The sequence below is a fragment of the Bactrocera oleae genome, chromosome 5 (genome assembly GCF_042242935.1).
Source record: "Bactrocera oleae isolate idBacOlea1 chromosome 5, idBacOlea1, whole genome shotgun sequence".
Classification (NCBI taxonomy): Eukaryota; Metazoa; Arthropoda; class Insecta; order Diptera; family Tephritidae; genus Bactrocera; species Bactrocera oleae.
The window spans coordinates 3,129,783-3,155,637 of NC_091539.1; the positions used below are offsets into that span (position 1 = coordinate 3,129,783).

The 25,855-nt window shown below is 29.3% G+C and overlaps 2 protein-coding genes and 2 long non-coding RNA genes across 7 annotated transcripts in view; 2 read left to right on the forward strand and 2 right to left on the reverse strand.

The window, feature by feature from the left end:
- sgg (shaggy) overlaps positions 1–11,740 on the forward strand; it is a 59,961-nt gene extending 48,221 nt beyond the window's left edge. For 3 of the 4 annotated variants that reach the window (XM_070109979.1, XM_070109978.1, XM_014237107.3), the window contains 6 exons: positions 3–113; positions 489–726; positions 914–1,107; positions 3,140–3,329; positions 3,458–3,628; positions 9,399–11,740. In XM_070109979.1, coding sequence (XP_069966080.1) covers positions 3–113; positions 489–726; positions 914–1,107; positions 3,140–3,329; positions 3,458–3,628; positions 9,399–9,748 — 1,254 coding nt within the window. In that variant the 3' untranslated portion in view covers positions 9,749–11,740. Of the gene's footprint in view, positions 1–2; positions 114–488; positions 727–913; positions 1,108–3,139; positions 3,330–3,457; positions 3,629–5,797; positions 6,373–9,398 lie in introns of those variants that run through there. The other variant, XM_070109980.1, reaches the window with a different exon arrangement.
- Positions 9,020–14,805, reverse strand: LOC118680307 (uncharacterized). The gene is made up of 2 exons (XR_011396507.1): positions 14,576–14,805; positions 9,020–9,752 (listed from the first exon to the last, which is right to left on the reverse strand). It is a non-coding gene; the product is annotated as an uncharacterized lncRNA (long non-coding RNA).
- Positions 14,806–16,785: 1,980 nt separating this feature from the next.
- Positions 16,786–21,167, reverse strand: LOC106618493 (leucine-rich repeat-containing protein 58). Its single transcript, XM_014236280.3, has 3 exons — positions 20,531–21,167; positions 17,584–17,800; positions 16,786–17,502 (listed from the first exon to the last, which is right to left on the reverse strand). Exons 1-3 carry the CDS (start codon positions 21,016–21,018, stop codon positions 17,140–17,142), a joined length of 1,068 nt encoding a protein of 355 aa, XP_014091755.1. The 5' UTR covers positions 21,019–21,167; the 3' UTR covers positions 16,786–17,139.
- Positions 21,168–21,424: 257 nt separating this feature from the next.
- Positions 21,425–21,760, forward strand: LOC118680317 (uncharacterized). Its single transcript, XR_004975850.2, has 2 exons — positions 21,425–21,551; positions 21,614–21,760. It is a non-coding gene; the product is annotated as an uncharacterized lncRNA (long non-coding RNA).
- Positions 21,761–25,855: the final 4,095 nt, after the last annotated feature.

The following is a 25,855-nucleotide window of genomic DNA, read 5'->3' on the forward strand; positions in this document are numbered from 1 at the left end:
AGCGTGATGAGGTATTCTTGAATTTAGTTCTCGAATATATACCAGAAACCGTATACAAAGTGGCACGTCAATATGCCAAAACCAAGCAAACGATACCAATTAATTTTATACGGGTGAGTAAAAATTATTATTTTTTTCTTCTTTTTACATTTATTTCTTCATTATATAGAAAAGTTATTTTATATAACGTATTTTTCCCATAAAATAAAATTTATTTACTTACTTACTTAGCTAAACCTACCAATATCAGTATGAAATGAAAAAATAAAAATATTGTGACTGCCTTAGAATAAAAAAAAAAAAATATTTATATAAGTGTTTATAAAAAAAATATTTATATATATATTCTTATTTACCTATTTCATATTAAATATTTATATTTTTTAAATTTATTTTTTATTATTTATATATTTTATTATTTATATTTTTTAATTTTTATATGCATAAATATTTATAACTAACGCCCGGCGTAATTATTTCACCACCAGCTCTATATGTATCAGCTATTCAGAAGTTTGGCCTACATCCATTCATTGGGTATCTGTCATCGTGATATCAAACCGCAAAATTTACTCTTGGATCCAGAGACGGCTGTGCTGAAATTATGCGATTTTGGCAGCGCCAAGCAACTATTACACGGCGAACCGAATGTATCATATATTTGCTCGCGGTATTATCGTGCACCGGAATTAATATTTGGCGCCATTAATTACACTACAAAAATTGGTGAGTTTTCAAAAAGTTTATATTGTCAAAAAAATAAAAAATCATAAAAATGTGCTAAATATTAATAAGTATATACCATACATATATTGTATATAACTATTATAAGCCTATGCGCTTTTTTGTGGCCGCAATATTGGCACGAACTTAATCACTTATAATTATTCTTTCTTTTCTTTTTCGCTTTTAGATGTGTGGAGCGCCGGCTGTGTATTAGCTGAATTACTACTCGGCCAACCAATTTTCCCCGGCGATTCTGGTGTCGATCAATTGGTTGAGGTCATCAAAGTTTTGGGCACACCGACACGAGAACAAATACGCGAAATGAATCCAAATTACACGGAATTCAAATTTCCACAAATTAAGAGTCATCCATGGCAGAAAGTAAGTGCTAAAATAATATAAATATTTTAATTTAATATGTAAAAAAAAAACACATAATTATAAGCAGTTACTTGCTCATCAATTATCGATTTATCGAGTTTCGACTATTTGCAATTACGATTTTAAGCGTTTTCACTTAGTGTAGCAGTGTAGCCACTGTATTAAATATTTACTTAAAAGCTGCCTTGTACGTACGTTTCATTGTTAGCCGAAGTTAGTATTTTATTCTTAGGCTTTCGTTAATATTATGTTCTAGTATATTTTACGCCACCCATCAGCAAACACCAAGCAACGAACCACCCACATTATTCACCCACACAATTTTATTTGAATTGTCGCCCTACACTCTCTGCCTCTTTACTATAGTTTGCACATTCATATTCTATATAGTATTTGTCTATTTGCGCTCTAGCTAGAAAATTTGTTATATTCCATTATTTTTCTTCGCCTTCAAATTTCTATTTGTATACAACTGTTTGTATTTGTATTTGTGTTTAACTGAAGTGTGAACTATTTGCAGTCACTACTTGAACGTAGCCAATTTTCAAGCGCCCTAAACCAGCAGCAACGTTGGAGAGTAAGCAAAAAACAAAAAAACTAAAACCGAACCGAACACGCCAACATAACAACAATAAGCAAAATTTTCTAATAAACAAACACAAGTAAACAAACTGAAATCATAAAAAATATGACAAAAAACAAAAAACTAATACAAGCACAATTGCGTTACGAAAAGCATAAGAAACTAGTGCTTTGAAGATAAGTTCAAAAGCAAAGAAAACCAAAAAATTGTATAACCGAACAAAAGCAAATTAGCAGCTTACTTACAACCTGTCCTCTAACTATCGGTATTGATTTAAATATTTACCTTAACTTAACGTTTCATACACTTGAATTGTATTGTTTTGACTACTGAATTGGCTGCCTAATGACTGACTATGCTAACTTGCTAAATATAACTATCGATTGGCTGTGTTCTTGCGTTAAATTTGATTTTCATTTTAACTTGAAAAAAAAAATCGATATGTATCGTCCGCTTTGAAAACAATTGAATTAAAGATATGTATGTATTTGTATGAGCGTGCGCATACTACGCGTTGCTTCTACAATATCGGCTCACACTGCAATTAATCCACATACAAGCCAGCAGCGCGCCTACATTTCCCTGTTTCGTTTCACCTGCTGACCCCTAGCATATACTCAAGTGCGACTATCATGCGGGAAATTGTTGTAAATACATTACAAATATTTGCATACTTTATTAATTTACTTTCAGTTCAACTTAACCTCACTTTGCAACAATATCACACATGATCCTACTAGCATTCTGTGCAAACGGTAAAGTTGCTCCATTTACTCTGTCACGCCTATCATGTGTTTTATTTATTTTTTGTTTTTTTTTTTACAACCGAGCTCAAAATATGTGCAGGAAATGCATATATTATAGCTGTTGTTTAATTTTTCTATTTAAAACACAACCTTATATATATATGTTTAAATTATGGACATCTTTAGTAGTCACGACTATTTTATATGTGTAGAAGGTATACACCTGGCTTTTAGCACAAACTTTTGCATAGCTATGAAATTCAAAAAAAAAAATCGATAAAAGGTTCCAGAATTAAAGTAAATAAAATAAATAATCATAGCATATATTTAGGCGCATAAATGGAAACAAACACTTTTTCACTATATAAAAAATTCATAGAATCCCTACCTAGTAATCTTCAAAACTGTAATTATTACATATCCTAAAGCACATTGCAGTAAAAAAAATGGTTTTTCGTTGCTGTACCTATTTATATAGTTGTAAACAAATGCTGAAGCTTACAATCCAGTTTGTTTTATTGGATTTGACGAAAGCGTTCGCCCTCCTTTTTCAAACCTAGTTGTAATATAAACTGCGTTTCCACGTTTTTCCCCCTAATTTTGTATAGTTTTTTGAATTGACAATTTTTCAAATTTGAAAAAAAAAATTTTTTTTATTTCATTTTATTAATTTTTTCTTGTTACTTATTTCTCATCCGCGCAGGTTTTCCGTATACGCACTCCGACAGAAGCTATCAATCTGGTATCACAACTGCTCGAGTACACGCCCAGTGCACGTATAACGCCACTAAAGGCGTGCGCACATCCATTCTTCGATGAACTGCGCCAAGAGGGCAACACTACTTTGCCCAATGGACGGCCCATGCCGCCATTATTTAATTTCACAGAGCATGGTAAGTGTGCGCAAAAATCACAAACATCGATTAATTTGCAAATTTTACAATTTGGTGGTTTTCCATAATAATATTTATTTTTAAATAATAAAAATATTAATTAATAAATTGCGTTGCCCTTTTTACAGAACTATCGATACAGCCAAGCTTAATCCCACAATTGTTGCCAAAACATCTGCAAAATAACAGCGCAGGTCGACCGGTCGCCGGTGCTGGTGGCGAGGGTGCTTCTGGCTCAGCATCAAATCCGTCAAGTGGCGCCGGTACGCCAGGCGGCGCAACTTCCCAAGCAACTTCAGGTTAGTAGTCTTTAGAAACTATGAAAACTCAGAAAACAAAAACAAAAGTATAGCAATATAGAAAATGAAAACAAACAAGAAAAAAAACACACATTTGGCATAATTGCATTAAGGACATTGTTAATTGTTAATTTTTAATGGTTTTATGTAAATTGTTGTTATTGTTATTACCTACACTTGTTCTGTGTATATTTGTATTGTATATGCAACACGAAAAATTAAAGCTAAGTGCACATTTGCATGCTGCGGCGTAGAGATTGAAAATATTAAAAAATATTAAGAGAGCGCGGTGAGAGTGTCGACGCTTTGTAGTAATTTTTATTTTAGTGGTTTTGGTTTTTCTGATTTCAAATTACTATATAAACTATAGAATTCTTTGTTACTATCATTTATAAACAAAATTCACGCAAATTATTCAACTAAACATTTATTATTTTTTTTCAATTGAAAGTAGTTTATAAATTTTATATAAATTTTATTTTTTCTTTTAGTTTTTATTTATTCATTTGATTTTTTTTTTTTGCTTTAATTTTTTTTTGTTTTTATTTTTAGTATTATCGTAATTTTTATTATTATAATTTTTTTTTAAATTTTTTTATAATTTTTAATAATCATTTATTATTTATTTTTAATTAAAAATAGTTTAATCCACAACTTCTTTATATTGTATATAATAATATTTTCTTCTATTTTTTATTTATTTATTTGTTTTTTTTTTTTTGCTTTAATTTTTTTGAACTTTTTGTGTTTTTCTTTTTATTATTATATATTTTTAATAATCATTTATTATTTATTTTTAATTTAAAGTAGTTTTATTCATAATTTCTTTATTCAATTTTATTTTTTATTTTATTGATTTCATCTTTAATTGGTTTAGTTTTGTGTGTTTTTATTATTATAATTTTTTTTTATTATTTTTAATAATCAATCATTATTTATTTTTAATTTAAAGCATTTTTTTTTCTTTTATTTATTATTTGATTTGATTTTGTTTTTGCTTAAATTTTTTTTAAGTTTTTGTATAGTTTCTATTATAATTTTTTTTAAATATTTTTTTATGTAATATTTTGTTATTTTTTATTACTATTATTTTTTTTTATTATTTTTTATTATTATTATTTTTTTATTATTATTATTTTAATAATATTATTATTATTATTAAGTTTTGAGTGAAATATATATTTGTAATTTTAATTTTTTTAAATTATTTTTTATAGTTTTTTTTTTTAATTATTTTATTATTTAAGTTTGTACACAGCAGTTTTCCTTTAAAATTTGCGTTTTCTTATTACATACATATGTACATACATACATTGTTTTTACTTTCAATTACTTGTTTCGTAAATTGTTTAATATTGTTGGATTTAGTGTTAGCGTTTGTGATTTTTTATTCAAAACAATTTGTAATGTTTCCAATTGTACTTTATGTTTTCAGTATAAATTTCGCAATTAAAAATTTAATTCCTTTACCGTTTTCTCAATTTATTTTAAACTTGTGTAATTTTTGAAAATTTTTATTTTTAGTTTTAATTTTATTTTTATTGTTATTGTTTTTGTATTTGTTTGATTTTATTTACTTTTTTTTATTATTATTTTTTGTTTTTTATATTTTTTTTTTGTTTTTTATAATATAAATTTTTTTTTATTATTTTTTTTTTGTTTTTTATTATTTTTTGTTTATAATTTTATTTTTGTTTATAATTTTATTTTTAATTAATTTTTTCCTAATTTAATTTTTAATTAACTAATTTAATTTTTAATTCATTTTTTTAAATTTAATTTTTAATTAACTTTTTTTATTTAATTTTTAATTCATTTTTTTAAATTTAATTTTTAATTAACTTTTTTTTATTGTATTTTTAATTAGTTATTTATATAATTTTTTTTATTTTTCTTAAATTTAATTTTTTATTTAATTTTTTTTTCTTTTTTTTTAATTTTTTTTTTTTTTTTTTTTTAATTTTTTTTCTTTTTTTTAAATTTCTGTTATTTTAAGTTTTCCGTTTCTGTATTTAGCACGTGCTGTCTATATTTCAACAAGCTTTAGTTTGTGAATTCACTCCATTACTAAGTTAGACTAAAATTTCTTCTTTTGTGTTTATATTCTCCTTTCCCTTTCTTTATTTTATCTGAAAATATATATGTTTGTATATTTTTATTTTTTTACAGATTCATAGTGGCATAGTTCTTTCTTACGTTATGTTATAATAATAAAAGAATATAAAAACAAACAAAATTTCTTTAACAATATTTAAAAAAAAAAAAAAAAAAATATACAATAAATTGTACCTATACATAATAAAATAGAGAAGCAAAAATATAAAATAACTAAATCAAAAGCAAAAAGAAATAGCAAAGAAAGCAAGCACAACAATTACTATATCAATCTAAATATACATATGTATATGATATATTTATATATATTTAGTAAAAAAGCAAAAAATATCAAATTAAATGAAGCAAAATTTCTGCAAAAAATATGTAATTATAAGCGAAGCACTGTAAGCAAGCAAAATTGCAACTTATAAGCATAAGACGTAGCAGCAGAAAGCGGCACAAGCAAGCAACTATTTCTTAAAGCAAGAAAAAACAACAAAAACAAAAATAAGTAAAGTACAGCGCGCACATAAGAAACAAGAAAGCAGTACTTCCAGTAAAAGAAGCAAAAATCTAAACCAATTCTATAAATTTATTCATAATTTTATGTAAAAAATTTGCATTAAATTTGTAGTTGATTTTTTAAACTTCTTTTTCGGTTTTGTATACGATTTTAAACTTTTACAATTTTACAAGCGCTGCTAGAAGCTTTTTTTACGAGAAGCTGGAGAAAATTATTAAAAAGATACAAACAGGAAAAGAAAAAAATTTAAAAAAAATACTTTTTCATCAATTTATGCAGCGTCCATTTTTGGTGTTATTGCAAAATTTGTCAATTTTGAAATTTCGCAAAAAAAAAATATTAGAACAAAGTTTTAATTTATAGCGTAATTTTTGACTTCCATCCAATTTTGGTGTTATTTCAAAAGTTGCAATTTAAAAGCGTAATTTTTGACTTAAGCACCGCGTTTGAAGTAGTAAAAGCTGAGCACCGCACTTTGCAGCGCATGTTGGAATCAAAGAGGAGCGTGCAAATGCAACGAAAGTCGATAACTCCGTTAACTCTAACAGGGGAAACCGCTGACTGATTTTGATGTGGACCGCGGTGCAGTCAACAAAGCCTAGCAAATATTTCAAAAAATTATACATTTTCTCAACAATTAATTGTCCATGTAAAGTGAAAACGCTCATGTAGTCAAGCGTCAGCTTTGCGTAATAGCAAACCACTTAAGTGCGAAAATTTTTGATTTTAATGCGTACTTTCAAGTGCTAAGCCTGCGCACCTATGAGCTTTTTCACTATTGCAGAAATTTCGAAAAATATTTTTGTTTTTAATCACCACTTTATATTATATACCTAAACGCTCACACACAAATTATTTTATTTAACAAAAAAATTTAATTATATTATGTAAACATATTTGCATGAAACGCAGAAGCTAGTTTTATATATAAAAAAAAACAAAAAAAAAATATGTAAACATAGTTTTTTTTCGTTTGCCTTATTTGCCTTATTTTAATTTTATTTAATTTTTTAACGCAAATTAAGTCAAACCATGTTGTAAATTTTAAAAGAAAATATATAGCGTGGAATTAATTGTTAAATACAATATACACTTAAAACAAAAACAAAAAAATAAATGCTTTAAAAATAGAGAATTAAATTTATAATAATTTTTATTTCTAATGAACAAACGACAAAAATATATGAAAAATTAAAAACAAGTAAAAAAAAATAATAAAAACAAAAATATTATATTAAAAAATGGAATTTGGGTTTTTTTGACTATACGCCTAGTTGTTGTTGTAGTATTAGTAGTAGTTTTGTATTTACCGTTGTTTTGTGCTATACTTCCATTCTCTGCTCCGCTTTTAGTTAGCAGTATTTTAAATGTAGTTTTCTAATAAAATTTCAGTATTAGCCTTTTTTACGGTTATTCGTAATATCTACAATTATAAATTTTTTTTTTAACATTTGCAATTTTTATTAATTTTATTACACATTTTTACTTCATTAATATGTTGGTATGTTTTAAATAAAGTAGTTGCAAATATATATTTTACAGCTGTAATTAAAAATTTTCATTGTAAAGAAATTAAAAAAAAATAATTAGAAAATTAAAAAACATTTGTTTTAAATTAAAAAAACAACAAATTTAAAATTAAAAAAATAAATTTTTTAATTAAAAAAAAATAAAAATTAAAAAAAGTGTTTTAAACATTAATTCAAAAAAACAGCATTTAATTTTCTAAAATACTTGAAGAACTATTATAACAAAAAAACCTTAAGACTTAATGTAGATATCAAAAAAATTAATTTCAGCTAGACCAAAGACAGACATACCTCTGTTTTTATAGTCGTGTTCTGCAAAATATGAAACAAAAATTTAAATAAAAAAAAAAATTTTAATTAAAAAACAAGAATTTTAAATTAAAAAAAAAAAATTGTAATTAAAAAAAATAAATTTAAGTTAAAAAAAAAAATTTAATTAAAAAAAATAAACAAATTTAAAATAAAAAAACCAAAATTTTAAATTAACAAAAAAAAGTTTTTTAAACATAAATTAAAAACCCAAAATTTAATTTTCGAAAATACTAGTTCATCAAATTATAAAAAACTTAAGGTAATAAAAAAAATTATATTCAGCTAAACCAAAGACCTAAAGTTTTTATGGCCGTGTTCTAAATATGAAAAAAAAATTAAGATAAAAAAAAATTAACAATTAAAAAAATAAAAAATTAAAAAAAAATAATAATTAAAAAAAAATTAAAATTAAAAAAAAAACATTTTTAAACGTAAATTGAAAAAAACAATTATTTTTTAAAATACTAGTTCGTCAAATAACAAAAATTTTTTAAAACTCAACGTAAATATTAAAAAAATTAATTTCAGCTAGACCAAAGACAGACACCTCTGATTTTATCATGGTAAAAAAAAGCACTAAATATTTAAATTTTTTGAAAATAATTAATAATAAATGTATACGAAAATACAATTTTCAAATGAAAATAATAAAAGTTAAACATTTCGAAAAAATTTCTGAAAAATGCTGAATACATTTCACAAATAATACATTTTTTTTAATCTAAAGTGTTTCAGTACAACATTGTTATTGTCTTTTGAAGTACAATAGAAAATGCACCAAAAAATTTTTCTGGCTTAACTGTTTTTAAGCGTCATATAGATATTTTGCAGCAAATTCTAAAGCACATATTATACATAAGTAATTTCTTATAATTTTCCCTTTTAGCACGTAACATTATTTAAAACAATAGCAGTAACTGCCAGCCGCTATTTTATTGTCGCATGCAATTTATTAACATTTTTCTTGTTATCACACACACGCATTTATAAAAAGTATTGCGCTCTTTTTAACATAATTTCAAATACATTAATTTATTTAATATGCATTATTAAAAATAAAAATTAACAATTAACGAAATGTCAAATTTAATTTGTCGAAAATGTACGCCATTTCTCTCTCTCTCACTCTCACCTGCTATGCAGGCTAAGGTTTGTCAAATTTACTAATCAAATGTACGTTATTATTATTCTTCTCCTACCCCTCCTGCATTTCACCAACAACTCCACATGTGACCAACACCGTGCACACACATTTATACACCACACATCATTTGTCCAACCCGATTTGACGGAATTCGCATGCGTGCAGGCACACAATCGAGCGCATCGGCTACGACCAGCAGTGGCGGCGGCAACGCAACAGTGGCCAACCCATCGTCCAGCGCCTCAGCTGCTGCGGCAAGCAGCGGCGCGCCTTCAGCGGCACAAGCAGCGCAAGCGAGCGGCGGCGATGCGGCCAACAGCAGCAATGGCGGTAACCAACAGCAAGCGTCTGCTAGCGTTGCGTCAGCAGCCGGCGCGGGTGATGCCACTTCGATTTCAAGCGCCGGTGGCGCCAGTGGCGGCAATGGCAATGGCGGCGGTAGTGGCGGCAGCAATAATAGCGGCGGCGGTGGCAATGGCACACAGCCGCAACAGACAGCGACGACAATGGGTTAGCGAGCTGCAAACGATGAAAATGGAGGGCCTATTAATTCTAATAAGAATAATTAAATTTAAATACATAAAATATATAAAAGCTAAAATAAAAAGAGAAACATTTAAAAATAAAATAAATAATGCTAAAAATATATACATACATAGAGAAAAATAGTACGAGTACAGAAAGCAAAAACCGAAAATATAGTATGGAAAACATTAAAACAAAATACTAACATAAAATTAATTATATCTTATATAATAAATAATACATAATTATTAAAAGTAAAAAAGCTAAAAGGTAAAAATTTGGAAAAAAAAATTAAAACAAAACTTGAAAACGAAATAACTTCGTTAAGTTGTTAAATGGGTAACAACAATAGCAACAAAATAAGTAACACAGCAAAGCAAAGTGTTAATTTGATTTTGAATGTTATGATTACTTTAATTATTAGCAGAAAGCATAGTTAGCAGTACAGTGCAGGCAGTTAGTAAGCGTGCGTACAGCGGCATATAAAAAAAGTAAACAAAAATGTGCATAAAAAGGTTAAGGAAAATCAGTAAAACAGCCGGTTACTAATCAATTTCATATTGATAAGCAACTAAAAAATACACAAAAATAACAACAACAAAAAATTATAATAACATTTAAATGCAAAAACTATATAAAATTTATTATTACAAAACATAAAAAATAATTAAGAAAAAAACTTAGCTTAAATAATATATAATAAATAAATGAACACACATTAGAATTGTATAGATGATGACTAAAAATGTCACTGATGCTGTTTGAAGTTGAGTAGGGGCTAGTTGAGGCGCATATAAAGAAGTAGCGCATGGTACAAGAACTCAAGCAGTTGCAGCAGTTTCGGTACATAACAAAACAGCAGCAACCGGTTACAGTTAGTTTAACAGTTAGCGGTTAAAGGAAATGTAATCAAAAAATAAAAATAATTAAAAAAATTAATAAATAAATAATTATAAAATCACACAAAAAATTGTAAGAAAATGGAGTACATAGAACAGTGTAGGTAAAGCGTGCAGGCAGCCAAGCACGCGTACGAAACCGAAAATCAAGAACGATTTTGTCGCACTTTGCACTACTGTAAGCAACAAATAAAAAAAAACAAAAAAGCAAACTCGTAATTGTATAACTGCAAGCAGATTCAACTAAAAAACTTTATTAGCTAAAATCAACAGCAAACGATTTACAAATATAATTAAAACACACATAAGAAAAACAAAGCAAAACAAAAAAACTAACAGCATTAACAAACATAACTCTTAAGTAAAAGCAGAAGAAAAAACCAAAACAAAAACAAAAAAAATGCAATCAATCAAATGCGCTTCAAATACTAAACTATTTGCATGTTTGGCAACGCCATGCAGTGACAGCAAGCAACACATAAACAAGCTAAACAAAACCATGCGTGTTTGTCAAACTTTAATTTCGGCATTGCAAACACACGCCAACGCCTTGTATAGCCGTATTTTTTCTATTTTATGCGTTTTGAACGCGTTTTGTCTGCACACATTTCGCCATTATGCGTTGCGGCTATTTGAAGTTTAAATTTTAAACAATCAATTGCTTGGCTGTAAGCAGCAAAGGAAGCATCATACGCACGTTGGCGACGAAATAGTGCGTACTGGCGTCTGTGCGTTAACAAAATTTGACATTATGCCGCAGCAAAATATTGATTTGCAATTTTCGCAACAATTTTTTTTTTTTAACATTTCAAATAAATTTAGCAAAAGTTACAGAACAAAAATAATAGGCATAGCAACAAAGCGCGTTTGAGGGCGAAAGAAAAGTGCAGCAGCAGAAGTTTAAATTTAATTACTAACTAAGCAAAATATGAAAATATATATACTAAATAGTAAAGAAGAAGTAACAAACAAACGGGGGAGATTTCACGTCGCGGTAAGTTTTTTTTTCGAGTTTCATTTATCATCTGTATGTCGTTCTTTATACTTTTAACAAATAATTAAATGCAATTAAACTAATTAGTATGCCGTTTTTATTATGGTTATTAATAAATATTATTATTATTATTATTACTATTATTATTTATGTAACTGTATGTATATATATGTATGCTATGCTACATGTAAACAACATTTAAGTCGTTAAGTCTAACGGTCATGTTTAATATTATTTCTAAATACAATTAAAAAACAAAATGCAACAAGAAAAATAAAAACAAATAAATAAATATAATTAATAAACATTAACACATGTATGTTTAATTTAAATAAAGTAATAAGCTTAGTTGGCGCTTGTTTGACGGCGTTGGAAGCAGGATTGCGAATTTTCGAATAAAAAAAATTTGGTTTAAAAATACGATTTTCCGTTTTTAATAACGATTTTGGCACTAAAAATTCAATTTTTAATTCCAAATTTTGGCACTAAAAATTAAACTTTTAATTCCGATTTTGGTGCTAAAAATTAAATTTTTAGTTCTGAAATTTTTTTTATTTCATTAAACAATAATTAGTATAAAATTTTAAATTTTAAAATTTTTGAAAATTGAAAAAACAAATAAAAAAATTTATTTTCAAATAAAAAGCTGGAATGAAAGCGCATAAAAAAGGAAAGATTTACATATTTCTAACTAATACACTCTAATTTAAAGCAATTTAATATATGTAAATAAGATAAAAAGAGCTAACTGTACTATGTTGTTATTTTACTGAACAAAGCTTGCTTTGCAAAAGAAATCCAAAATGGCAGAACGGTGCTTATTTAAAAATAATTTTTAATTATGATTTTCGGGTTTACAAATAATTTAAAAATACTTTTTAATTATGATTTACGGGTTTGCAAAATAAAAAAAAAATGTATGCAAATTATTTGCAACCCTGGTAAACTTCCAACCAGGGTAAACCAGGTAAACAAAAAGTATTTTAATACACAAATAAGAAAATATATGAAAAAAAATAAAGTAATGCAACAAAATACAAATTGGTATATAAATAACAATAAATAAATAAAATAAATAACTCAACTAAATTTTTTATATTAATACATTAATTAAATATAAACTGAAAACTTTATTTCATAAATTAATTGTTGAATCTAGCAATTTTAACACATTTTACAACTTCGTCGTGAAAAAACTAATTAATAGCTAACTTTTGCAAACTTGTGTGGTCTTAGCGCATTAGGCGTTTGAAACTATTTACAGTTAGTAACCAACTTTGTGATTTGCAAGTAGCTTCAACTTCAAAACTAGAAAAGCGAAACCCGAAACTGAAATATGACGCACTAGTTATACATATTTTAAATTATTATTTATAGTTTTTTTTTATTTAAATATATACATTTACACATATAACTTTTTTTATTATTTTACAAGCATTTTAAATATCTAATAAAAGCGCTTTGTGCTGTTAGAACTTTATTTAAATTTGTTTGTTATATTTTTTGACAGTTACCGCATACAAATAAGTGGCAACGTCATTTACTAATTTTTACATATATTGTACAAATCATCATCATCAGTTAAACATTTATATAAAATCATTCAACTTAGAACGCAACATTTTCGGCAGCTTTAGTTTCGTAATATAAGCTTTTCGGTGCACCGGCAAGAAATTTGAAAAATAACTTGATAATATTCTAAACAATAATTGTTCACGTTTATGTGATAACAAAGCTAAATAAAAAGTTTAAAGAAAAAAATATTTTTATTTTTAATAACAACAAATGTATAATAATGAAAAATAATTTGAAAATACTAAAGTGAGCAAAAAATTTAAAGGCACAAATACTCAACCGCACCGCGGCTTTAATTTTGCTTGTTTCTATTTTAAATAATACAAGAGTATGAACTTGCAAGCATGCTTAAACATTTATAAATACTACAATAAGCGTAATAAATAAAATTAAAAACAGTAATTAAAGTAGTAGAAAAAATATATTTGAATTCTTTAACTGTTGTTTAGCTGTAAAAACAATCATAAAAATGCATAATTAAATTGTAATCTAAAACAAGTAAAATTATAAAACAAAAATATGTATATGTAGCTTAGTTTATAAAAAATTAAAGCGGTAAAAAATTAAAAATGTAACATTTGTAGCAACAAATACAGATTATCTTTTCCTACAAGCACCGCTTTCAAGTGGCTGGATCAATTGAAAATTGTGCTTCAATAACGAATTTGACTAAACAGTTAAGTTTCATATTTTATTGCGTCTTTAATTTTCTTTTCTATTAATTAATTTATTTTTTAATTGTTTTTTATTTTCTTATTTTTTATTTATTTTTTGTATTTTTTTCTGTTTTTTTTTTTAAGTTTATAAAAAAATAGACGAAATTTTCTACTGCGTTTATATAAAAACCACATTAATTACAACTGAGGACGTAGTATGTACATACGTATTTATTTAACAATAAAACATTGAAATTAATTTTCGTTTAATATTAATAATAATCTTTTTTTTTTAATAAATTTATGTTTTATTTTAAATGTTTTTTTAATAATAATTTATTTTTAATAAGATTATTTTTTTTTTTAATAAAATAATTTTGTTTTAATAAAATAATTTTTTTTTCAATAATATTGTATTCAGAATTGTTTAAAATTACAATATAAAAGTTTTTCGTACAAAATTCGGTCCTTTAATAAAAAAAAAATTAAAATTAGCGCGTGTAAACTCGCTGTAAGGTATCTACATAGATGTTATGTACTTATGATATGACGCCCACCCCACTCTATGACTGCAAAATTATTGTTGTTTTACATTTCTTTTTTGTTTATTACACATTAATAATTCTCTCTGCATATTTGAAGTTAGTGCGTTAGTGTACGCATAACACAGTCCTTGCAATATAAAATGCAAACCTGCTTTTGTAGTTCAAAATTTGAAAATTTTGAATTTGTAGCAAATAATATTTGTATGTATAATTGCGATTCCATCCGTTAAGGCACACAATGCATATTAAAAAAACGATTATTCGCACACACATACGAACACCATTTCACATCTCTATCACATAATAAAATATTCATTATTATTTAGCATTTTTTCTAACGAAATTTTCACTTCCTTAATAAGCATAAGATTATTATATTTTTACATTTCGCTTTGTACTATGAAAATATCATTAGTATGCAAGAATAGCAAAATTAAAAAGCACTGTTACTTAATCAGCTAAAACGGCAACTTGTTTACTTTAACTTAAAAGCAGAAATAAGAAACAAAAATTAATAAAATACAAAATAACTAAACGTATTACAGTGTTGCATTTTGCATATATGTACATAAATACATAGAGTATGGCAAAGAAAAAATTCGAAACTTTTGAAAATTGTAACACCAATAGCACAAGAACAGGAGTAAATATGCTTAGAACAGCGTAAACATAAATTAAAAAATAGTTATATAAATATATTTACAACTTATAAATAAATTTAAATGGATTATCAGACAAGCATTCATATGTATTACTTTAATATATACGAGTACATATTATGCATATACAGACAGGAATATAAATGTAATCGTAGCCGAAAGTTGCAAAAACTGTAATATTAAAAAAAAAAGTATTACAAAAACGCGACACATGATTAGTTAAATAATAAAAACAAAAATACATACATTCAATGGAAAAAAAATTATAAAAATAGCAGAAGCGTTTAATAGTAAAAATAAATATATGAATATAATACATTAAAAGTATGTATGTATGTATGATTTCGATATTCATTATTACTAATGGTAATAAAAATAATAATAACAAATAAATGAACTCAATATAAAAATCTTCAAACTTTAATTAAAATTAAGTAAATGCAACTAATATAACAGTTAAGAATAAAACAACAGCAAAAAAAATCGTAAACCAGGAAACTGAACGCAACAGAGCGAAATGAAATGATTAAGTGGCGACGAAGACGTGTAAAAATAATAAATATGCAACAAAAACAAAACAACACTGTTTCTATTCCAATTAGGTTATATTTGCATACTAGCGCAAACTAGCATTTTTAATAAATTTTTTTCGTATTTTTATGTAAAATGTGTCCCAAAAATAACCGAACTTAATATATTTAAGTCATAAAATATGCAGCAATAAAAAGATGCAGTTGCAGCCTTTTGAATAAAAGAACAAGAAAAAACGTTAACTTTGGCTGCGCTGAAATATTCCATACAAGCACTCGATTTTGATCGAACAGTTTGCATGACAGCTATATGCTATGGTGACGCGATATCAACAATTTTTTTTAGGAATTCTGCTGTCACCTTGGATTATAATCGATGTCGATTTATAGATATCTTGACAAATAAAAAAATTTTCCATAAAAGAACTTGATTATGATCGAACAGTTCATTTGACAGCTATATGCCATAGTGGTTCGTTAAGAAATTTTTTTTCAGAGATTGTGCCGTCTACCTTGAACAATAATCCATACCAAAATTCGTGAAGCTATATCTTATCAAATACAAAAGTTTTCCATACAAGCGCTCGATTTTAATCGATCAGTTTGTATGACAGCTATGTATATGCTATAGTTATGCGCCATTGACCGTTCCAATTATTGGACAGCTTCTTGAGTACAAAAAGACCTGTGCAAATTTTCAGCTCGATATCACAGAAACTGATGGACTTGTTTGCCTTCCTTACAGACAGACGGGCATGGCTAAATCGACTCAGCGCGTCACGCTGAATCATTTATACTCGCATATATATTTTATACGGTATCCGACGTTTGCTTCTAGCTGCTACAAACTCCGTGGCAAACTTTATGTTCCTTATTAAGCGTATAAATATCTATGCACGCTCTGTTTGATGCGTTGAATTGAGTCTATGGCATCTATTTGGAATAAATAATATCTTTCATAGATAATAAAATTTACGTTTTATGCTATATACAAAAAGTTCCGTTATTTTTAGAATACAGCTAGTATATTCACCGTTTGCTTTTATTGTTTGTTTTATAGAAAATAATTACACATGATTTCTGTCCTGGCCGGATAAAAATCCGGATCGGTTACGTAGACCCGACTGTCGTGGGAACGACCCCACGTATGTTATGTTAGGCCTTAATAGTTCAGTTCTATGCAATCAATGCACATTTTATTAAATCTTTTATAAATATACAATTTTTCAAATATTCTTTGTATTATTTTGTATGTACATATGTATGTGTATATATAAAAATGCGCAGCATTATTCAAACATTTTTCACAGACTCGCTTATTCAGACCGCTTATTTCATGGCAATAACGTAAAATACAAAAAAAAAATACCATCAAATAGCAGACTATTCAAATAATTTAGATTTTCAAAAAAACCGAATTTTCCAAAAGGTCTGTTGGTAATTTTTTTTTTCAAATTCCAATTAAAAACCAACAAGTAATTCTAGTATCCGTCAATAATGTTGACCGCTCCCAGTACTCCCAATCAGCCGAGCAACACCTTACGCATCATATAACCGTTGGCACCGCTCGTTTGTGGCAGCTCTGGCTCTGGCTCAATGCATTTGGAAGAGCATAAATAATGCAATAACGGTACACGATATTTGCCACAGAAGTCCACAAATTTGATATGCTCCACGCGATTGTCGAAGAATACACCCTTGCAATTGGGATTTACACAACAATTGGCGCTTTGCAGATAATCATTGACCGTGCGCGGCACAATGCCCGGACCGTACGGTATGCCGGTACACTTGACGACACGCGCAGCGAACTCCATCAGTGTGGGCGGCTTCATAGCGATATCTTGCACGAAACGCACCACCAAAGGGTTATCGCGCAAGCTCAACTGCAAAAATATATAAAAATATAAATATGTTAAAAATAATATAAAATGACTTGAAGTTGTTAAATATGCGTGTCTACACACCTCTGTTAAATTTCTCAAAGCGATAATATCTTTTGGCAAGTGCCGTAGGCGATTTTTGTGCAACAACAATGACTTCAGGCTATTCAAATGCGCTATGCTGGTTGGTAAATTCTCAATGAGATTGTCGCACAGCACGAGCGCCTGCAATTGGCTGAGCATACCCACGGAGTCGGGCACATCGATGATTTGATTGCCGCCTAGCGAGAGTACCTGCAAGCTGGAAATGTGCGTATATTTAGTTAAGTATATTTTTAAAAGCTAGTGAGCAAAGTTTACAACGACAGATACGGCGCTGTTGCTAGGCTAAATTTCTAATTCGAATTACATAAACAACAGCTAATTAAAACACAACATATAAATGATCAGCGTAACGAGCTGAGGCGATTTAGCCATGTCCGTCAGTCTTTAGAGTACATATACGCAATCTAGTTCCTCTGAGATATCGCTATGAAATTTTGCACACGTCTTTTTCTGCCCAAAAAGCTGTTAATTTGTCGGAATTGGCGATATCGAACTACTATAACATATAGCTGTCAAACAAAGTGACCGAACAAATCAAATCTTGTATGGAAGCAAAACTTTTTTTTATTTTACAAGCTAATTCTCCGAAATTGGGCACCGCTTATTGTCTAAGGCAACGCTACAATCTTATATAATATAAAAAAGTTGAAAATAATTAAACTGTGTTAGTAACACTTTCTGTTTATAACATCTTGTTCCACACTAACGCAGACTGATAACATCTGAATCCGTATAGAATCAAAATTTTTATTTATTACGCACTGAAGTCTGTTATTACATACATACAGATGTGCATACATACATACATACATGCACAGCTGTTCAAATACAAAGTCAGCGCTAATCAAACGTGCCCTAATACATTGAAAAGCCGCCAAGCATCTATTGCCTTTTGTGCATAATTGTATTATTTATGAGTTTATTATAGCTTTGTTGTATTTTTTAATTTATAATTATACAAAGATTCTTATCGCCAGACAAAGGCTGCCTAACGCTAAGTACATTAATTTTTGTGACTGCGTTGGTAAACACACAGTTGATGTGAAGGCAGACATGATAAGCGCCGCCCCACACAAGAGCGTACGTCAAAATGAGAGTTCCAAATGAGAGTTAGATAAAAGGAAAAACTAATGAAAACAATTAATTACACAAAAACAATTGCGTTTGATACATGTTTGAATGCCGTTGAAAGTGAAGTGCTTTACTAGTTACATGCATATGTATGTTATTATATATATTCTAAATTTACGTATTTCATTTAAATTGCTATAATTGCATCATAGCAGCTGTCATGCTATCAGTTTATTCTGAGACTATTGGTATTACTCATATTAATTTTTATCAGTTATCGCAATTGCTTGTTATCAGTAACATGTTATCGTTTTTCATATTGTAGAGTAAAAAAAAAACAAAAAATATCTCAAGTGTGTACATACGTTAAATATTTGTTGATAATTGCAAATATAATATTTGCGCATGCATAAACTTGAAAAGCAATTGACTTATTGGAGAAATTACTAATTTTTGTTGCAAATGGGTTTACGGACGAGCATTTGAAAACAAAAGAAAAATTACTGAATAAAGTTGTTTACATTCAACATGTGTTCAAATAATCGTTGAGCGTGAAATCAATTGGCGCAGGTGTCAAAGCATGTATGGTAGAGTTAAATTGTGTTGAAAATTAATTTATCGAGCTTTTATAATAAATGTTTATTTCTTCGTTTTGCAAATTTAGCTGCACTGCGTTGCACCTGTGCTCACGACATTCAGGTCTACGTAAACGCAACGAATCCGAATTTTTATGCGTCGAAGGATTATCAAGCATACCACAGCATACCTCAAAATTATTTCAAGCATGTTTTCTGCTGTTACAACAACAACAATTATATGAAAGAAAATCGCACGCTAAGCTACTGCAATACGCTGTGGCATATTTCTCGCTGGATTTTTAATCACATATGCTTAATAACACAGTCAGTTCCATAAGCATTCATAAGTTGTTTCGAAAACTTAAACAATTGCTTGAATTTTCATTTATAACCCAACACATACTACTAGTGTACAAAAAAAGATCTGGCTAAGAAGAGCGCACAGCATAATACACACTAACCCAGTCGCGAATCAGAGCGTGACAAGCTGGGCAACTTGTTCACTTTAGCCACTGCTTGTACCACAAAGTGAGTAAATAAGCGTTGTTTCTTGAAATTACGCTCTTACACTTATGCATGCCTGTGTGTAAGTGTAATAAGCATTGTTTCTTGAAATTACGCTCTCACACTTATGCATGCCTGTGTGTATGTATGTATGTGAAAAAGCTTTTTAAGAAAAGTTAATGGTACACGGTACCAAACGTATTTCATAAATAATCAGCATCTGTAGTCAGTTTTTTATTTACATACTTTTGTGTTGTGTATGTATTTGTCTGCAGCACAAGTATAACGCTGTACGAACTGATAATCTTCGCTCGAAAAAGGTCAGTGACGGCTTTCAAAGTTTTTAAAGGAAAAATAACTGATATGACACAGACATGTTTATATATTATTAATTTCATAACTCTTGCTTAGTTAGACAACCTTCATATATGTACATATGTACGCACAAATATAAATAGTAAACAAATTTTATTATCTACAAATATAGTCAGGGCCGTAAAAAGACAAGCGGAGTCCGAAAATGATTGAATTGTTGTAGAAATAGATAGTCTATGCGCGCGTGTAGATTATTTATTGCGAAAATATTGCAGATTTCATATAACAGCAAAAAAAAAAATTGACACTATAGACACTCGATAAACAAAAAATGTTTAGTACAAAAAAGCGACTTTGTTATAAAAAAATTATGAAAGTAGGCACACACTCGCAAAATAATTATGCACACATTAATTTCATAAAACCGCACAAACACAAAACCAAACACTCTGGCCCACCTTTGCATTTTCCATATATCCTTCGAAATTGCTGTTATCCTATTTGCGCCAGCGTAGAAGTAGCGTAACTGCCGCAACTCTAGCACCTGTTCGGGAAAGTGCGTCAGCTGATTGCCGCTCAAATTCAGCTCCTTCAAGACTGAGTTGCGCATCATAAACGATTTTGGCAATGATTTGTTGGACAAATTGTTATTTTTGGCTATCAATGTGACTAACGGTAAATTGCAAATAGCCTCGGGCAATTGTGTCAAGCAATTGGAGCTCAAATCCAGTATTTTCAAATTGACGAATTTAGTCAGTGCTGGCGGCAGTTGTATGAGTCGGTTATGATTGAGCAGCAACGTCTCGAAGTTCTTGTGTGTTGTGAGCGCTTTCTTTGCATGCAAATCGTCGTCCAGTGTGATTACGCTGAGGTTCATACGTCCATAATCCAGTGTTTTTTGCTCGCGTGAGTCAGTGTCGCTGCTGTCTGATGTGTAGAGCTCCATTTTTCTTAATAAATTTTATTTAATTTTCTTGTATATAATAAATTTAGTATTTTTAAAGCTTTTGTATTGTTCTTTTTATTTATTTATTTTTTTTTTATATTTTATTAATTTATTTTTTTATTTTTTAATATTTATTTATTTTATTTTTGTTTTTTTTTTTTGTTTAGCAATTGAAAAAATAATTTTGTACAATTCGTGCTTCAATTGATATTTGGCGCATAGTTCCGCGCGTGTACGTCTTACTTCACTGACTGTTATTCAATGTTATAACTCAAAATGTTTATTGCAAGTGCCGATTGCCTATTACTCAACTGAGTACGCGTTGCGTTGTGTGAGCATGAAATTATTATTATATTCTCAATTAAGCTTATTCGCATAAAGCATGCGCTATTTAAGTTAACTAAAGCGAAGCTACTTGTACTCTGTCTGTCTGCTGATTGACCCGCTAAGTAAACATTCGTTGGCGGCGGCCGCTGTATTTCGCCCTCACGTGTTCACTTCGACGACGACAACAAGACTGCTAGTGCTGATCAGTACGTATTGGATGTAAGTTCCGCTTTTGATTCGTGTGATTAATATTTTCAATATATTAAAGGTATTGTAAATAAAAATGTTGACAATAAAAAGCTCGCGCCATAATAGGCGAGATGGATAAGCAGTGTATGCGCCGAAAACCGTATAAAAATTTGTTTTTCAAAACGATTTACTATAAACACAAGACAGCGTATTTTAAGCTAGCGAATTTTAAGCCAGCGAAAAAAAGGTGTGTCGGAGTGAGGCTTGACACAAGCCCCTCAGAGCACAAAGCTGAGTTGGGAAGAGATTGGTTTTGAAATAAGTTTGAACTGGTATTAAATCTTCAAAATTCAAATTGAGTAGCTTTAGACGCGCCTTCAGCAATTAGTAAATTGTTAGCGTTTCTAGAGAATACTGACTACTACTCCTAGTGTTCTCGCAACGCCGTTAGAGCTGTCACACCGCATTTCCTTAACGTCATCTCTTACTTAACTACATTTTTGACTGGGCTATCTTTTATATTTTCGTATACGTCTGGATTTTATTCGATAAATACAGACTCCTGGCAAGTTTTTGGGAGGCTATAAATTTGTGAGTTTCAAAAAAAGTATTATTTTTTGTATAGTACCGGAGCTATGCGCGTATTTGTAAGATTTTTTAACTTAACGTAGTCGTGGCTGAAAATTTAAACAGGTTTTTCTTGAAAAGTTGTTTCCGGTGTCGGTGCGTATAATTTCTCGGACCGACTGTGACACTCTAAAATACAAAATTTTTCACAAAAAATGCCTGTTTGCTAAGCCGCCTTTTTGTCGAAAAATAAAATTTTAACTAGTCACTCGATCATTACCATTTACCTGTAGTAATAATAAATTTGGTTTGGATTTTCGAATTTGAGATAATTTTAAGCAGAAAAATCTTACTCAACGTCAGACAGCTTTTTTCAGAGGTTCTCTCAAAATTCGGTTGCGGCATGCTACCTGCTGTACGCAAAAAAAAAAAATTTTTTTTCGATTTTTTCTATACACCAGTAGTAGTCCGCATAGTCTCGGCTGCAACTGAGGTTTATGAATATCTAATCCATTCCATGTGCTGCTATTATAAACCTTCGGGGACATTATCATTGTATGGCCAACTTCTCTTCAATCATTCTTACCCTGGGCATAACTAAGTATGTATTAAATAAAAAAGTTCTACCTAACATTGTTGCTTGAAGTATATTTATTCGTGTTGATTACTATTGCGATTTATTGACTTGTTTTTCTCACTATAATTAGCTAAAATGTATGTATGTACAAACAGATGCGCGTGTATAATGCCGTTTTGCACTGATATCAGTTAGGAATCATTATCAAGTGTACATACATATATACATATGTACAGACAATTTAATAAAAGCTTATGATAAGCTTTCAATATTTTGTTGTGTTTATTATTATTCCACAGTCCTAGCGTACACAGACTAGTTAAACGCATTAAATTATGCTCATAAATAAAAAAGTATTATAATTTTTATACAAAATCGGTTAAAGCTTTCTTATAGCAACAGCTTAATATAATATTATGTTATGTACTCAATACATGCTTCGTTGATAATTAGTGCGATTAGGAACTCAGACCTACCTCATATTTTCGTTGCAATTCAAATAACTGACGTCTGTGAAATTTTCAACTACTTTTGGCTTCTGCCGTTACTCATGCCACTTACTTACCAAAATAGCCAAATGTTTTTGCTATATTTTTTTACCATCAAAAGTATAATGCTCACACAATTCTGGCGCTTTGATAAGACCACTCAAGATTAGTGTAGAAATTTTGTTATCACTAACGTATTTGTTAGTAGTCTACTTCATAGTTATTATATACGACTTACGTAACATGTATATTTTTTTTATCGGGAATAAGAAAAAAATTATTGTCCAAGATCTTTTATTAAAGCTTTCTACGTTATTGACCATATAACAATTATCGGCTAGCAATACAAAGTATTTTCCCAGCCAAATATCACGTGTTCACTTCCCACACGCTTTTGTCTAATTTGTATTTCAAAAGTAAAGGGTGTTTCTAAGCCTGCAGTGATTCAATTTTCAGTACTGCAATACAAAAGAAAAATAACGTTACTTTAATGATTAACAAAAATTTTAGCTCGCCGAACTCTTCGAATAGCAATTTCACTATGATAACTGTATGTGGACCGATGGCATAAGTTCATAAGTCATAAGTTTGACATCAGTTGCATATTCACGTTTGTTTCTTCATACTTTTATTGTTTTGCAATGGCGGAAAACATCTCTGAAATAATTTTGAGCAATGCTGCCGAGTTGATAGTCCTTGGCCAAGTGAAACTCTGTGTGCGTTCCGGTTACGTGTACTTTTACACTCTTTATACACTGCTATTGCTTTTACTTACATTACGGAGCAATAATAGTGTCTAAGTGTTATTTAGCTCCAAATGGCATATTGTTGTGCAGAATTCTGATGAAATTAAAATCGGCTATCGCGAAATTTAATAAAATTGTTAAATAAAAACTATAAATTATTGCTTTTTTGCATACATACTATGTAGATTAATCATTGCAAACGTCAAATATTTTTGCACTTACATATGCACATACATATGTACATACATATGTAGATAAGACAATGTCACTTTAACAATTAAAGATTTTGTTCTGGTCTATTGGTTGTGAACGTAAACAGTGAAATAGAAATTAACAAAGAATTACATATGTATGTATAGATGTACATAGGCCGCTACCGAAGTAAGTACATATGCATATGCATACATACCTACAATTTTATTGATAGTCGCCGTCTACAATCAGACCTCCCTTTCCCTGCATAAACACCCTGTAAACAACTATATTCGCATTACATATATTTGTTTTTTCGTTAGGCGCTTATCAAAATGTGTATATACGTACGTACGTGTGTATATTCATACGTATGCCTTTATATACTATTGTTTTTGTTTTCATATGCATTTAAAAATAGTAAACAGCTTATATATTTTTATATTTAAAAATTTATGCAAGTCAACGCAATCAACAGCTAAACCAAACACAGTAAATAATTACCGTTTCTTTATACAGAGTGACCATAGATGCCGTATTTTATTGCAACTTTTACGATAGCAACTATATATTCACATTTAATTCTTTTTTGTGGTATTTTATTGTACATATTTAAACCAAAAGAAATGTTACCAATGAAAGCTGCTCATATGTACTTATGTACATCAGCTTATCTAGCCTCGAAATCTTATTTCACCCGCTAATAAATTCTCTACTACAAACACATTTCGCTCATATTGTTTAAATTTTTTTCTAAAATTTTACGCCTTTCTTATCAACAATAAATAACACCTTATCAACCTCTAGTTTCATATGAAGTTCATCTCATACCAACAAATCCTATTTGGAACCAAACATTGCCTGTATTTGAGGTTATCTTGGAACATTTACTTAATTGTTATTTATTATTCGCATTAAATTTATATTATATATATAAATACATACATATGTATTTGCAAAGTTTATGCAGATGTTGGCATTAAATTTCAATTTCAACATTTTTTTTAAACATACATATATACATACATATGCATGGCATAACCTCAAAGTGAATTTGAAATTGTTGGCAAATTACAAATTGAAAGCTTAGCCGGCAGCATCTGGAGAAAAGACAAAGGAACGCTGTTGGCAATTTACAAGGTAATTGCACAGCCAACTATGACCTACGCAGCACCGATATTGAATTCGGAACGCAGACGAAGAAGCTTTAGACGTGCCAGAACACTGCACTTCATACGATAACAGGATGCCTCTTGATGTCTCCCATTAAACGTTGAGGCCTTCATGTTTCTGGGTAAGAAACAAAATGCATTACTCTCCAAGAAGTTTCTGCTAGCATGCTTTCGTAGAAATCACCCTTGCAGCGATCTGCTTTGAGCGGAAACGCCACCTAGGAGCATCAATACCGAATATACCGACGAGACGCAACTAACTTCAGACACGCACTGACCGTCATTCAAAATGGAGCCATTAGCACCTTTACCGCCTCCCTGCCAGTGAATGGCGCACTTGGAGTCAAACTACCACCCATTGCAGACCTAGAGTTCGAGTTGCCTTGCAAATCTAGAGTGACTTTTGCGCCACTTCGGACTGGATGTTGTTACAGATTAAACTCTCACCTATACAAAATCGACCCCGCCATAGCAAGTATATGTCTTGCGTAGAAAGAGTGCCACTCATCTAACACTTCTAACCCTATGATACGACCCCGTCCGATTTGCACATTTCCTGGCCCTCCCGTTAGATGATAT